At 39.3% G+C, this 16,697-nt stretch overlaps 1 protein-coding gene across 2 annotated transcripts in view; it reads right to left on the reverse strand.

Annotated features, from left to right (window-relative positions):
* The window catches only part of DMD (dystrophin), a 4,179,683-nt gene that overhangs the window by 1,036,867 nt on the left and 3,126,119 nt on the right, over positions 1-16,697 (reverse strand). For both annotated transcript variants that reach the window (XM_069757653.1, XM_069757654.1), the window contains one exon: positions 7,057-7,246. In XM_069757653.1, coding sequence (XP_069613754.1) covers positions 7,057-7,246 — 190 coding nt within the window. The remainder of the gene's footprint in view (positions 1-7,056; positions 7,247-16,697) is intronic.

The following is a 16,697-nucleotide window of genomic DNA, read 5'->3' on the forward strand; positions in this document are numbered from 1 at the left end:
CGTCCACCCATGGGGTTGTGCTCATAGCCCAACACCGTGCAGGACGCTTGGCATTTGCCACAGAACACCAGGATTGGCAAATTTGCCACTGGAACCCTGTGCATAAATGAAAGTAGGTTCACACTGAGCACATGTGACAGACGTGCCAGAGTCTGGGGACATCGTGGAGAGCGATCTGCTGCCTGCAACATCTTTCAGCATGACCGGTTTGGCAGTGGGTCAGTAATGGTTTGGGGTGGAATTTCATTGGAGGGCCGCACAGCCCTCTATGAGCTCACCAGAGGTAGCCTGACTGCCATTAGGTACCAAGATGAGATCCTCAGACCCCTTGTGAGATCATATGCTGGTGCGGTTGACCCTGGGTTCCTCCTAATGCAGGACAATGCCAAGCTTCATGTGGCTGGAGTGTGTCAGCAGTTCCTGCAGCATGAAGGCATTGACATTATGGACTGGCCTGCCCGTTCCCCAGACCTGAATCTGATTGAGCACAAGTTAATATGTCTCGCACCATCCACCAACGTCACGTTGCACCACAGACTGTACAGGAGTTGGTGGATGCTTTAGTCCTGGTTTGGGAGGAGATCCCTCAGGAGACCATCCGCAGCCTCATCAGGAGCATGCTCAGTCATGGTAGGGAGGTCATACAAGCACTTGGTGGCTACACACACTACTGAGCCTCATTTCCTTGTCTTGAGGCATTTCCACTGAAGGTGGAAAAGCCTGTAATTTGATTTTCCACTTTGATATTGAGTATCATTCCAAATTAATTAATTTTGATTCACATTGATCATTTTTATGTATTATTCTTCTCAACGCATTTCACTATGTAATGAATAAAGATTTACAACTGGAATATTTAATTCAGAGATATCTAGGATGTGGGATTTTAGTGTTCCCTTTTTTGAGCAGTGTAATAAGGATCAAGACCACATTTGCACATTTGTTTTTTCATCCATTTAAAGACCATGGTGATATAACTGACTCAGACATAGAGACACACAGTATATCATAATTCAATGGAGATGTAGATTTAGTCCGGACGCAGTAATCATAAATTACATCCACTTAAAGAATTTATGAACTGTATCTATTTATGCATTTATTGTAGACATTGTTAACTTGTGAGATATAATTTAATTATTATGATACAATGTACACACGTCGTAAAAATTGTTGGCACTCCTCGTTTAGTGACAGAAAAACCCGCAATGGTCACAGAAATAACTTGAATCTGACAAGTGTCAGAAAGCTTGATCTCAGTCACAGGTCATGGGTCTTGCAACAGGATACAAAACACACAGCTAAAAACTAAAGAATGACTAAAAGGAAATTATTAGACTATTCTGAAGTGGAATTCTATGAGTCCTGACCTAAATCCTATTGAGCATCTTTGGAAAGAGCTGAAACATGCCGTCTAGAAAAGGCCACCTTCAAACACGAGACAACTGGAGCAGATTGCTCTTGAGGAGTGTGTCAAAATAACTGTCGAGAGTTGCAGAAGGCTCAATGACAGTTACAGGAGTCTTTGATTAAAATGATTGCCTCAAATGGTTGTGCAACAAAATATTAAGTTAAGGGTACCATCATTTCTGTCCAGCCCTATTTCATGAGTTTTATTTATTTTTTTAATTCTGTTAAAGCATGGTTGAAAAGCAATGTCTGACTTTCCTTTGTTCATTTTCATAGATCTTTTATTTATTATTACTTTTGTCAGATTCAAGTTATTTATGTGACCTTTGTGGGTTTTTCTGTCTTTAAATGAGGGATAACAACAGATTTACATAGTAACATAGTAACATAGTAACATAGTTAGTAAGGCCGAAAAAAGACATTTGTCCATCCAGTTCAGCCTATATTCCATCATAATAAATCCCCAGATCTACGTCCTTCTACAGAACCTAATTGTATGATACAATATTGTTCTGCTCCAGGAAGACATCCAGGCCTCTCTTGAACCCCTCGACTGAGTTCGCCATCACCACCTCCTCAGGCAAGCAATTCCAGATTCTCACTGCCCTAACAGTAAAGAATCCTCTTCTATGTTGGTGGAAAAACCTTCTCTCCTCCAGACGCAAAGAATGCCCCCTTGTGCCCGTCACCTTCCTTGGTATAAACAGATCCTCAGCGAGATATTTGTATTGTCCCCTTATATACTTATACATGGATATTAGATCGCCCCTCAGTCGTCTTTTTTCTAGACTAAATAATCCTAATTTTGCTAATCTATCTGGGTATTGTAGTTCTCCCATCCCCTTTATTAATTTTGTTGCCCTCCTTTGTACTCTCTCTAGTTCCATTATATCCTTCCTGAGCACCGGTGCCCAAAACTGGACACAGTACTCCATGTGCGGTCTAACTAGGGATTTGTACAGAGGCAGTATAATGCTCTCATCATGTGTATCCAGACCTCTTTTAATGCACCCCATGATCCTGTTTGCCTTGGCAGCTGCTGCCTGGCACTGGCTGCTCCAGGTAAGTTTATCATTAACTAGGATCCCCAAGTCCTTCTCCCTGTCAGATTTACCCAGTGGTTTCCCATTCAGTGTGTAATGGTGACATTGATTCCTTCTTCCCATGTGTATAACCTTACATTTATCATTGTTAAACCTCATCTGCCACCTTTCAGCCCAAGTTTCCAACTTATCCAGATCCATCTGTAGCAGAATACTATCTTCTCTTGTATTAACTGCTTTACATAGTTTTGTATCATCTGCAAATATCGATATTTTACTGTGTAAACCTTCTACCAGATCATTAATGAATATGTTGAAGAGAACAGGTCCCAATACTGACCCCTGCGGTACCCCACTGGTCACAGCGACCCAGTTAGAGACTATACCATTTATAACCACCCTCTGCTTTCTATCACTAAGCCAGTTACTAACCCATTTACACACATTTTCCCCCAGACCAAGCATTCTCATTTTGTGTACCAACCTCTTGTGCGGCACGGTATCAAACGCTTTGGAAAAATCGAGATATACCACGTCCAATGACTCACCGTGGTCCAGCCTATAGCTTACCTCTTCATAAAAACTGATTAGATTGGTTTGACAGGAGCGATTTCTCATAAACCCATGCTGATATGGAGTTAAACAGTTATTCTCATTGAGATAATCCAGAATAACATCCCTCAGAAACCCTTCAAATATTTTACCAACAATAGAGGTTAGACTTACTGGCCTATAATTTCCAGGTTCACTTTTAGAGCCCTTTTTGAATATTTGTACCACATTTGCTATGCGCCAATCCTGCGGAACAGACCCTGTCGCTATAGAGTCCCTAAAAATAAGAAATAATGGTTTATCTATTACATTACTTAGTTCTCTTAGTACTCGTGGGTGTATGCCATCCGGACCCGGAGATTTATCTATTTTAATCTTATTTAGCCGGTTTCGCACCTCTTCTTGGGTTAGATTGGTGACCCTTAATATAGGGTTTTCATTGTTTCTTGGGATTTCACCTAGCATTTCATTTTCCACCGTGAATACCGTGGAGAAGAAGGTGTTTAATATATTAGCTTTTTCCTCGTCAGCTACAACCATTCTTTCCTCATTTTTTTTTAATGGGCCTACATTTTCAGTTTTTATTCTTTTACTATTGATATAGTTGAAGAACAGTTTGGGATTAGTTTTACTCTCCTTAGCAATGTGCTTCTCTGTTTCCTTTTTGGCAGCTTTAATTAGTTTTTTAGATAAAGTATTTTTCTCCCTATAGTTTTTTAGAGCTTCAATGGTGCCATCCTGCTTTAGTAGTGCAAATGCTTTCTTTTTACTGTTAATTGCCTGTCTTACTTCTTTGTTTAGCCACATTGGGTTTTTCCTATTTCTAGTCCTTTTATTCCCACAAGGTGTAAACCGCTTACACTGCCTATTTAGGATGTTCTTAAACATTTCCCATTTATTATCTGTATTCTTATTTCTGAGGATATTGTCCCAGTCTACCAGATTAAGGGCATCTCTAAGCTGGTCAAACTTTGCCTTCCTAAAGTTCAGTGTTTTTGTGACTCCCTGACAAGTCCCCCTAGTGAAAGACAGGTGAAACTGTACAATATTGTGGTCGCTATTTCCTAGATGCCCGACCACCTGCAGATTTGTTATTCTGTCAGGTCTATTAGATAGTATTAGGTCTAAAAGTGCTGCTCCTCTGGTTGGATTCTGCACCAATTGTGAAAGATAATTTTTCTTGGTTATTAGCAGAAACCTGTTGCCTTTATGGGTTTCACAGGTTTCTGTTTCCCAGTTAATATCCGGGTAGTTAAAGTCCCCCATAACCAGGACTTCATTATGGGTTGCAGCTTCATCTATCTGCTTTAGAAGTAGACTTTCCATGGTTTCTGTTATATTTGGGGGTTTGTAACAGACCCCAATGAGAATTTTGTTACCATTTTTCCCTCCATGAATTTCGACCCATATGGACTCGACATCCTCCTTTCCTTCGCTAATATCCTCCCTTAAAGTGGACTTTAGACAAGACTTTACATAGAGACAAACTCCTCCTCCTCTCCGATTTTTACGATCCTTTCTAAACAGACTGTAACCCTGTAAGTTAACTGCCCAGTCATAGCTTTCATCTAACCATGTCTCGGTTATTCCCACTATGTCAAAGTTACCTGTAGATATTTCTGCTTCTAGTTCTTCCATCTTGTTTGTCAGGCTTCTGGCGTTTGCGAGCATGCAGTTTAGAGGATTTTGTTTTGTTCCAATCTCCTCGCTGTGGATTGTTTTAGAAATGTTCTTACCTCCCTTCTGAGTATGTTTTCCTGGATCTTCTTTGTTCAAGTCTAATGTTTTTCTTCCCGTCCCCTCTTCTTCTAGTTTAACGCCCTCCTGATGAGTGTAGCGAGTCTTCTGGCGAATGTGTGTTTCCCAGGTTTGTTGAGGTGTAGTCCGTCTCTGGCGAGGGGTCCATCGTACAAGTAATTCACACCGTGGTCCAGGAATCCGAATCCTTGTTGTCTGCACCATCGTCTTAGCCAGTTGTTTGCATCAAGGATCCTGTTCCATCTCCTGGTGCCATGCCCGTCTACTGGAAGGATAGAAGAAAAAACTACCTGTGCATGCAGTTCCTTTACTTTCTTCCCCAACTCTTCAAAGTCTTTGCAGATTGTCGGTAGGTCCTTCCTTGCCGTGTCATTGGTGCCAACATGTATCAGAAGAAATGGGTGGACGTCCTTGGAGTTGAAGAGCTTTGGTATCCTATCGGTCACATCCTTGACCATCGCACCTGGAAGGCAGCATACTTCTCTTGCAGTTATGTCCGGTCTGCAGATGGCTGCTTCTGTGCCTCTCAGTAGTGAGTCTCCCACCACCACCACTCTTCGTTGCTTCTTGGCTGTACTTTTTGCTGTCACTTGTTGCTGTGTGCCCTTTTCTTTTTTGCTTGCTGGTATTGCTTCATCCTTAGGTGTGCCATCTTCATCCTCTACAAAGATTTGATATCGGTTCTTCAGTTGTGTGGTTGGTGATTTCTCCATGGTCTTCTTGCTTCTTTTGACCACTTTTGTATTTTATAGAGAGTTGTTCTGATCTTTCAGGTATTTTGGGCTTAAAATACTTTTTTTCCATGTGGTTTCATTAAAAATGTTTGCACCATTTAGCTTTTACAGGCTCTTGGTTTTCCTGCACATTACTGGCTGCAGAATGAGTGAGACTGGGAGTTTGTAACTTTTTGATTTATCTTTTATGGAACACTTTTCAGCTATTTTAAGACAAAATCAATGTTCAGCTCATATTGATGTGGCGTGTGATAACAGAGGAGTTCAGAAACAAGTTAAAAGAGTGGCAAACTTTCTGTCAGCTCTCTCACAGATTTTCAGTTAACTCATTTGGCTGTCGGCAATGTGCAGGGAAACAGCCTGTAAAAGCCAAACCATGCAAAATTTGTTGGAAAACCTAGTTGCAAAACTATTATATATATAATAATAATCTTTATTTTTATATGGCGCTATCATATTCCGCAGCGCTTTACACACATTGTCATCGCTGTCCGCGATGTGGCTCACAATCTAAATTCCCTATCAGTATGTCTTTGGAATGTGGGAGGAAACCGGAGTACCCAGAGGAAACCCATGCAAAGGAGAACATACAAACTCCTTGCAGATGTTGTCCTTTGTGGAATTTGAACACAGGACTCCGATGCTGCAAGGCTGCAGTGCTAACCACTGAGCCACCGTGCTGCTCCATATATATTGCAAAACCCATGAATTTAAAGGGGTTATCTGGTACTATTTTATTTTTTATGGGCCTTGGAACTTACAGATAGGTAGTTGATAACTGGTGCTGATCTCTGCTGGCTCATAGCAATCACGGACCCGCTCATGCCGACAATTCTATGCCTCATGGGGACTTCACATTTACATGACTGCAAATGCAAATGCGATTAACTATGAGATCTTCGCTACCTAACTGCAGGGAGCTGGCTGTCAATCAATATGATCTCGGCAGTCACACCCAGTCAACAGAGTAGCCTGTAAGAGGAAAAGCTGCACTGTTGATGTGAGATCAAAGGAAGCAGGAGAATAAACGATAGGAGCAGACTTTGATCACTCTGAGCCTGAGCCGCAGCGGACAGACAGGTAGTTACCAGCTACTTGCCTATCAGCTCTTAGCCCCATAAGAAAGAAGTCCTGGATAACCCAAGTAGGCACAAAAATTGTCTCTGTACATATCCATATCCTAAATGGCAGTTTATATCAATGATTTAAGCAAAACATTTAAACATTCTTGCATTAAAAGAAGGAGGATAACACAAAATGCCATTGTCTACCTGGCTAATTCTCTGTTCCATCACTTTTACTCTCTACATATGACAATTATGATGATATGACTACTTTTATTTTTGCTTAATTACACACTATTTTTATTTCTTTTTATATGATTTAAAATAAAAATAAAAAAATGCTGTGTTACACAGTCCTCAAACTTTATACATCATAGCGGTATCATAAAACCTCCAACACTGTTTAATAAATGTGCTCTTCTTTCTCAAGGTAACAGCTTCTACATGCTATATACCAGCTATTAATATGGAATAAAAATAGCAAACTCTTCATACCTGCCATCGCGTCATCAATTCTTTAAGGCCTTGTGGATCTTCCAGGATCCCGTCTTTATGTTTAGCATCTTGCAGGACATTAGCCTTAGCCTCTGATTCTGTGAGCCACGCAAGAAACTTTTCCAAATCTAAGTAAAATTGTTGCAACAGTCGTAAAGCCGCTTCGAGTGCACCATCACGGTCATTAACCCTGTAAAAGAAATTGCATATTGCCCAATGACAAGATGTTCATACAATAATTTGATTTGAAAGTATTTGGATCATCAGTATAAATGAGTAATATCTAAAAAAAATCCTTTATAAGGAATCAACATTTGATAACATGCTTTAATAAATTAATTGGCTTTTTTAAATACATTTAATAAAGCTTTGCATCTTTAGGCACTAGGTCTTTATATAATAAGGAGAACTGGACTGTTGCGCACCGATACAGGTTGTGTTATGCATTTTTTCATGGTTATATATATATAATGTTACCACCCCTTAGAGCTGTAGTATCGACTCTTTAATAGTGGTAGTTAACCCTTATGTGCATATACACATTATTGACTAGGGCACACTAGGGCACTCTAGTGACAGCTGCCAGTGAGTGGGGGTCACCTAGGCCGTTAGGTAGGGTATAGCACAGTATATTTATATAGGGTTATGAGGATACACAATTAGCCAAATGTATCTATATGATTTTATTGTTGTCAGTGCTCGTGTTTAGTTGGTGTGACATGTCAAGCAATTAACATTTTTAAGTACATTTAATAACATTTTGTATTTTTTAGGCACTAGGTCATTGTATGATTTCCCATGCAGTTATTATTAACAACATTTACGGTACTTGCATAGAATACATTTGATGCTAATTGAATTTCCCTGCCAAATTCAAATTATCTCTAGTGATCCCTAGATTCACTAATCTCTAATGATATCTGCTTTGGCACCCCTGGTATGATTTATACATCTAGCTAGCAGCCCTTAATCACTTCAGCCAGATTTCATCATAAAAGCTGCCTTGTTTTAAGATGAATTAGGTAGATCCCTTTTACCTGATGTGGCTGGTGTACTTACTTTGAAAATCTATTTTAGAATGGTTATTAACCCTTTTTTGAAAGTTTCCCTTGCATCATATATAAATGAGTCCAATTTGAGTTAGAGCTGTACTCATAAAATGCTCATTTTAATATCAGGTAATAAAGCTTTCAAAAAGGATAATTCAGATATGGATTTTCAGAGTACACCATCAGGTCTAAGGGTACCGTCACACTATACGATTTACCTACGATCACGACCAGCGATACGACCTGGCCGTGATCGTTGGTAAGTCGTAGTGTGGTCGCTGGAGAGCTGTCACACAGACAGCTCTCCAGCGACCAACGATGCCGAGGTCCCCGGGTAACCAGGGTAAACATCGGGTTACTAAGCGCAGGACCGCGCTTAGTAACCCGATGTTTACCATGGTTACCAGCGTAAAAAAAAACAAACAGTACATACTTACATTCCGGTGTCCGTCAGGTCCCTTGCCGTCTGCTTCCCGCACTCACTGACTGCCGGCCGTAAAGTGAAAGCAGAGCACAGCGGTGACATCACCGCTGTGCTCTGCTTTCACTTTACGGCCGGCAGTCAGTGAGTGCGGGAAGCAGACGGCAAGGGACCTGACGGACACCGGAATGTAAGTATGTACTGTTTTTTTTTTTTTACATTTACGCTGGTAACCAGGGTAAACATCGGGTTACTAAGCGCGGTCCTGCGCTTAGTAACCCGATGTTTACCCTGGTTACAAGCGAGCGCATCGCTAGATCGGTGTCACACACACCGATCTAGCGATGACAGCGGGAGATCCAGCGACGAAAGAAAGTTCCAAACGATCTGCTACAACGTACGATTCTCAGCAGGATCCCTGATCGCTGCTGCGTGTCAGACACAGCGATATCGTATGGATATCGCTGGAACGTCACGAATCGTACCGTCGTAGTGACAAAAGTGCCACTGTGTGACGGTACCCTCAGATCTAGTTAATAATATTGTATACTTTTTGTCTTGGTGATAAATCTCCTTTATTCTAGCAGTAAACATTTATCACATATCTAAAGATGACAGTTTATAGATTGGCGAGTGTCCAACCACACCTTAAGAACTGTTAATTTAACTTCTATGATTGGATTGGATAGACAGCATGCATATTAGTCCTCCATTGAATGCAAACTCTTTCTCACTCTTGTCAGGTTGTTGATGAAGCACGTTTTTCCAATCTAGAGATCAGTTGGAGTTCCAAGTGTCGGACTCCCACTGATATTAGATTTATTCTCTATCAAGTGATAAATGTTTCTTATTGAAATAACTCTTTAAGGTATTTGAGGACAGGTAGATGAATGTAACTGTTGGTGAGAAAAATTTTATCAGTGAGTTTCTAAACTTTACAAAACCAATTCCATTTAGGCATGTTGGAAATTTAGGAAAGTTTACATGGACCAATACATTTGCACATATATAGCTGCATACAATACATATTTCATCCTAACATGAAACATTGTTACACATTTAAATGGTTACTTAAAAGGGTTGTCCATTACTATGACAACCCCTTCTCATACCCCATACTTGCACCCAATAAAATAATAAAACTTATACTCACCTCCGATGCCGGTGCCATTTCCTCATTGTCAATATTCGCTCTCCCTGGGGATTACATGTGGTTGTTGTGACACGTGACTCCGGTGCCCAATCAACACTGCCATCACTGTCTCCACTTTCTATCGAATTGAACATGAAGAGGAAGTCAGGGCTGCAGCAGATCTCTGACTTTGTCTTCATGTTCAATTCGATAGAAGGTGGAGACAGTGACAACAGCACTGATTGGGTGCCTGGGTCACCTGTCACAACAACAGCAGGGGAGCCTCAGGAAAAGTGAGTGCCAACTCCACGGGAACGGCACCGGAAGGTGAGTATAGACTTTTTTATTTTATCTGGTCCAAGCGTGGGTTACTCCTTCGACAACTTTTTTAAGTGGGTTTTCTCCTATATTATTGCATATTGACCTGGTGCTGCTCCTCTCCACTAATTTTGGTAATCTCCACCGGTATACCAACATAAACCATGTTATGTGGTCACTGCAGCCAATCAGTGGCTGTTGACGGGCTCTAACCTAAATATTGTATTTGAACAGAATTTTGCAGTTTAGGAGCATGCAGCCCATCAGTGGTTGCTGACACTCTGCAACAGTCACAAGACATTTTTTATGCCACAGGCATTTCCTGTTCAGACTGAATATGAAGGCTGCAGCCCATTGGTGGTTGATGAATTGCTACAACTGAAAACATGACATTGTTTGTGCCACAGGCACTTCCAGTTCAATCAGAATGCAAAGGCTACAGCCCATACAGGGCTGCTGTTTGACTGCAGCTATCTTGTGACATTGTTTATGCCTGGAAATCAGTGGGAAAAAACAGAAATCAGACTAAAGGAACAGCATACTTCTGAGAGGGGAGTTTTTTTTTATTCCTAGCTTCCCACACTGGTCCCACAAATTTTATTACCTGCATCCTAGTAATTGTTATATATTGGGCTTAATTACTTACATGCAACTTTCTTAAGTCAAGTTGTATTTTAACCACTGTTTACTACTTTGATTACATACAGTTTATTACTGAATACCAGTCTTTTAATTTCTAACTAACTCAATGTACAGACAGTTTAAAATCTGAGAAACCAGAAACATCTTACAAAGGGCTTATCAAATCAATTAAAGCATAAGTATGTGTGTTCTGAATTCTTCAGCTGTCATTTTTCTATATTTTGCCATTTGATAAACCATACATTAAAACTAGATTGCAATGCTTAATTAAAATCACTTAGCTACAATGTAAATTTGTGGATTACAAAGTGAGTTAAATGTAATTAAAACTGATTATCTAAATAATTGGATTTCTAAGCCACTAATTTCTTTTGCATTTAACAGCAGTGGAAATGACAAAATATAATCAGCACCAAATACTGTGAACAACAGATAACATTACAACACAATGAATTGTGACAGGCAATGCAGGGGATTACAAAATGTCTACATGTCTGCTAAGTATTCCATGACCAATACATTCATGACTGGTAAAGCCTAATCCTGGATATTTGTATTTTTTTAATATTACACAATGTTACATGTACACTAGCTCTATACATTACAGTTTTTTACCAACTGAAGCATTTTACATGATTTTGATGCTATTATTTTCTTCAACTTATGCACAAGACAATTTGTGCTGAATCAAACATAATTTTTGACAGATAAAAAATTGTACTGGTATCCTAATCACCAATTTCAAAACCACCTAGGAGAATTGACATAATAGAACATTAAATACAACAGCGTACAGATTCATTTGAAACATTAAAATTACATTCATTATAATTACGATTACTTGATGCTTTGTCATTATATTCCAGGAATGGACTGTGGCATGTAAAAAGATTGGGTTTAACAGGACAATTATCTCATTATTTCTACCATGAGGAAAAAAAAAACTGAAGGTAATTGTGCAGTCTCATCTTACAAAATAGCAGTGCGCTTAAATAAATTGACCCATGAAGTCAGATCTTTTGAAAAAGGCTAGTTTGCTTCTTGCAAGCATGTCCTTAAAAGAAATGAGATAAAAACTTGTAGTGAGATTTGTAAGCTTAGATAAAATATTTTAAAAATACATTTATTTTGAAAAGTTTTCATTTGATTACTATACATATACAGTCATGGCCAAAAGTGTTGGCACTTTTAAAATTGTTTAGTAATTTAAGCAATTCAACCATAAAAATTATTGCAATTACACATATTTTGTTGTACACTTGTTTACTTCCTTTGTGTGTATTGGAACAGCACAAAAACAGAGAAAAAAGGCAGATTGTTTCACGCAAAAACTCAAAAATGGGGATTTATGTTTGCAACACTAAACATGGAGAAAAGAAAGAGGAGAATTGAACTGTCTGAGTAATGGAGAACCAAAAAAATTGTTGAAAAATATCAACAATTTCAAGGCTACACATCCATTTCCAGAGATGTTGATGTTCCTTTTGTCCATGGTGTGCAACATAATCAAGAGGTTTACAACCTATGGCACCGTAGCTAATCTCCCTTGCCGTGGACAGTAGAGAAAAATTGAGGAAAGGTTGCAACGCAAGATAATCCAAATGGTCGATAATATGCCATATGGACAAGAAGAAAGACCAACCAAACAATGGTGTGCACACGCACAAGGTATTAATTATAATAAATAAGCTTTATTTGAACACCAGAAAACACACACTACATAAATTAAAACCTTTACAAACAGTAGTTCAAGTATATGACACTGATAAACCACCCCCTAGACATAACCTGAGTGGGAAGCCAAGTATATGAATGGAACATTTAGAATCCCATGAGACACCAAAAAATATGTATATATTATACTGCAGAGTGTGTATGTGTGTCAGAAGACAAACATACACATGCACATAGACCAAATGTGAAGATAATCTTCCTGTCTAAAGCAGGTATATCATATAAACTGAGCAACCTGAATGAGCGCAAGAAAGAGGACCTAGGTACAGTATTAAATATTAAAGAAGTATATAATTATATGCAACTGGATGGCTATGACCATGTGTATAAAAAATCAATAATTTTATAAATACTTCATTTTCTGGAAAAATTTCAAGAATGCCAACACTTTTGGCCACAACTTTACATAAATATATATCTACTAGATGGTGGCCCGATTCTAACGCATCGGGAATTCTAGAATATGTATGTATGTATATAGCAGCCACATAGTATATAGCACAGGCCACGTAGTATATAGGAGTACTACGTGGCCTGTGGTATATACCATGTGGCTGCTATATACATACATATTGTAGAATACCCGATGCGTTAATATAGGCCACGTAGTAAATAACACAGCCTACGTAGTATATAACACAGCCCACACAGTATATAGCAGCCACGCAGTATATAACAGCCATGCAGTATATAACACAGCCCATGTAGTATATAACACAGCCCACACAGTATATAGCAGCCACACAGTATGTAGCAGCCACGCAGTATATAACACAGCCCACGTAGTATGTAGCAATGGCCACATAATATATAGCACAGCCCACATAGTATCTAACAGTGGCCACGTAGTATATAGCACGCAGTATAGAACACAGTCATGTAGTATATAACACTGCCCACGTAGTATATAGCAGCCATGCAGTATATAACGCAGCCCACGCCGTATAGAACGCAGCCCACATAGTATCTAACACTGGCCAGGTAGTATATAGCAGCCACGCGGTATCTAACACAGCCCAAGTAGTATTTAGCAGTGTGGGCACCATATCCCTGTTAAAAAAAATAATTAAAATAAAAATAGTTATATACTCACCTGGCGGGATCCAGCATAGATCCAGCGAACCACTGGCAATGCAGGTGTGGCTGCCGCCATCTTTCACTCCCAGGATGCATTGCAAAATTACCCAGATCACTTGGTCTCGCGAGACCACTAAGTCTTCTGGGTAATTTTGCAATGCATCTCTGGGAACGGAAGCTGGCGGCAGGCGCGAGCGCATCGTCGGACTATGGAAGGTGAGAATAGCAGTTTTTTTTGTTTTTTTTATTATTTTTAACATTAGATCTTTTTACTATTGATGCTGCATAGGCAGTATCAATAGTAAAAACTTGGTCACACAGGGTTAATAGCGGCAGTAACGGAGTGAGTTACCCGCGGCATAAAGTGGTCTGTTACCACTGGCATTAACCCTGTGTGAGCGGTGACTGGAGGGGAGTATAGAGCGGGCGCCGGGCACTGACTGCAGGGGAGTAGGGAGGGACTAATCAGACTGTGGCCATTGCTGATTGGTCGCAGCAGCCATGACAGGCAGCTGGCGAGACCAATCAGTGACTTGCATTTCCATGACAGACAGAGGCCGCAACCAATGAATATCCGTGCCAGACAGAAAGAAAGACAGACGGAAGTGACCCTTAGACAATTATATAGTAGATATATATTTTTTTTGTGGTGTTTGTTTTTAAACAGCTTTTTATTCTGGAAAACTTTTTTTACTTTTTTTTAAATGCTTTAAAACTTTACAATTATTAGCAATATTTTTTGGAACTTGAATATGTGATCCATTGACACCATGGGTAGATATACCATTGCAGCAGCACAGAGGAAGCAGGCCCATTTCCACATCCAAAGTAGGTGAAATTGTGCATTACCATGGACATTTGGACTTCAAAGGGCCCACATAGTGTTCTGGCACATGGGCCCTCTTCTGTCTGTGTCACTTTTTGCACTGCCCTACTTATTCAGTACAAAGCATAATCTAGCAAGCCAGTGTTAGGGCTAATTCGCATGTCAGAATTTTAACATACTTGAAAAAAATGGACCAAAAATGGACCAAATTTAATCAGTGATTTTGATCAGAGTGGCAGAACTTGTATTATTTTTCATTGATTTTTCTGGTATGTAGAAAAAAGTTTTCTCCAACTATCTAAAAGTCTGTGAACGAGCCCTTATAATGACAGGCAGCGTAAAAGACCATGTCCCAGGCATGGTCTGTTTGGCATTGATCTACGGCCTCCAGTTTCCATAAGAACTTCATGATTGTTCTGCAGTGAGCCAAAGAAGTGACATTCCTTACAAACAGTGACTGCTATTTACAGCTTGTAAATAGTTAATTGAGCTACTGTAAGCACTGACTGTTCAATTAAGTCTGCTATACCTCAATCATAGGGTAAAAGGTTCATTGACAGTTTACGCACTGATGCAAAGTGACACTGGATGTGGTTAAAATTGTACTTTTCTCCGATGTTTGCTAAAGACAATGTATGGAACACTTAAGGAAGCCCTCCCATTAAAGTGCTTATCCTCTTAGTATATTGCAAACATCATAGCACTGTGTACTTTCAATTACTCATTTTGCCCTTCTACTCAGCTAATGCTTATCTCTTCCATTAGGCCTATGACATCATGTGATTAAAAACAGACTAGTTGAATCCTTCTAAGCACTAGAAGGAGGAAGTCTCTGTTCCTTGCATAACTCATCATTACAACTACAATTCTACCTAATTGGAAATGGTCATGGGGAGGAACATTGCAGTTGGGTCAAGAGTTGAAAAGGAGGTGGAGTTGGGAGGCCAGGGATTTTACACTGACTAGAATTGCTGTTCTAATGCTGACTCTTGCAGGGAAAATTGCCATCCTGTTTCTACATATGGCTTGGAAAGATTCAGTAAGTAAATTTTTAATCATGTGACATCATGGACCTAATAGAAAAGAGAATAAATAATAGGATAATAAGTCAAAATGAGCTATTGTAAGCACACAGTGCTATATACTATGATTGTAATATATTAAGAGAATAAAAACATTGATGGGAGGGCTTCTTTAACCCCTTAGTGACGGAGTTAATTTGCAGCTTAATGACCAGGCCAATTGTTACAATTCTGACCACTGTCACTTTATGAGGTTATAACTCAGGAATGCTTTAACGGATCCTGCTGATTATGAGATTGTTTATTCATGACATAATGTACTTCATGTTAGTGGTAACATTTCTTCAATATTACTTGCGTTTATTTATCAAAAAAAGGAAATATGGCGAAAATTTTTAAAATGTTGAAATTTTCAAGCTTTGAATTTTTATGCCCTTAAATTTTTATTATTATTATTATACATTTTTTATAGCGCCATTTATTCCATGGCGCTTTACATGTTAATACGAGGCAAATATAGACAAATACATTAAACAAATCAGAGAGATATGTCATACAAAATACTAAAAAAATAACATTTCCCCCATGTCTAATTTACATCAGCACAATTTTGGAAACAAATTTTTTTGTTAGGAAGTTATGAAGGTTAAAAGTTGACCAGCAATTTCTCATTTTTACAATAAAATTTACAAAACCATTTGACAGAAAATACCCAAAATTGACACCATTCTAAAAACTACACCCCTCAAGGGGCTCAAAACCACATTCAAGAAGATTATTAACCCTTTACGTGTGTCACAGGAACTGAAGCAATGTGGAAGGAAAAAAATAACATTTAACTTTTTTTTACAAACATTTTACTTCAGAACCAATTTGTTTTTATTTTCATGCAAGTGTAAAAAAAAGAAAATGAACCACAAAATTTGTTGTGCAATTTCTCCTGAATATGCTGATACCCCATATGTGGGGGTAAACCACTGTTTTGGTACAAGGCAGAGCTTGGAAGAGAAGGGGTGCCGTTTGACTTTTACAATGCAGAATTGGCTGGAATTGAGATCGGCCGCCATATCGCGTTTGGAGAGCCCCTGATGTGCCTAAACAGTAGAACCCCCCACAAGTGACCCCAATTTGGAAACTAGACCCCCCAAGGAGCTTATCTAGATTTGTGGTGAGCACTATGAACCAGCAAGTGCTTCACAGAAGTTTATAACGTAGAGCCGTGAAAATAAAAATTCATATTTTTTCCACAAAAATTATCTTTTCACCTCCAAATTTTTACTTCCACAAGGGTAACAGGAGAAATTGGACCCAAAAAGTTGTTGTCAAATTTGTCCTGAGTATGTTGATGCCCCATATGTGGGAGAAAACTACTGTTTGGGCACACCTCGGGGCTCGGAAAGGAAGTAGTAATGTTTTGGAA

Source organism: Ranitomeya imitator, chromosome 3 (assembly GCF_032444005.1).
Source record: "Ranitomeya imitator isolate aRanImi1 chromosome 3, aRanImi1.pri, whole genome shotgun sequence".
NCBI classification, from domain to species: domain Eukaryota; kingdom Metazoa; phylum Chordata; class Amphibia; order Anura; family Dendrobatidae; genus Ranitomeya; species Ranitomeya imitator.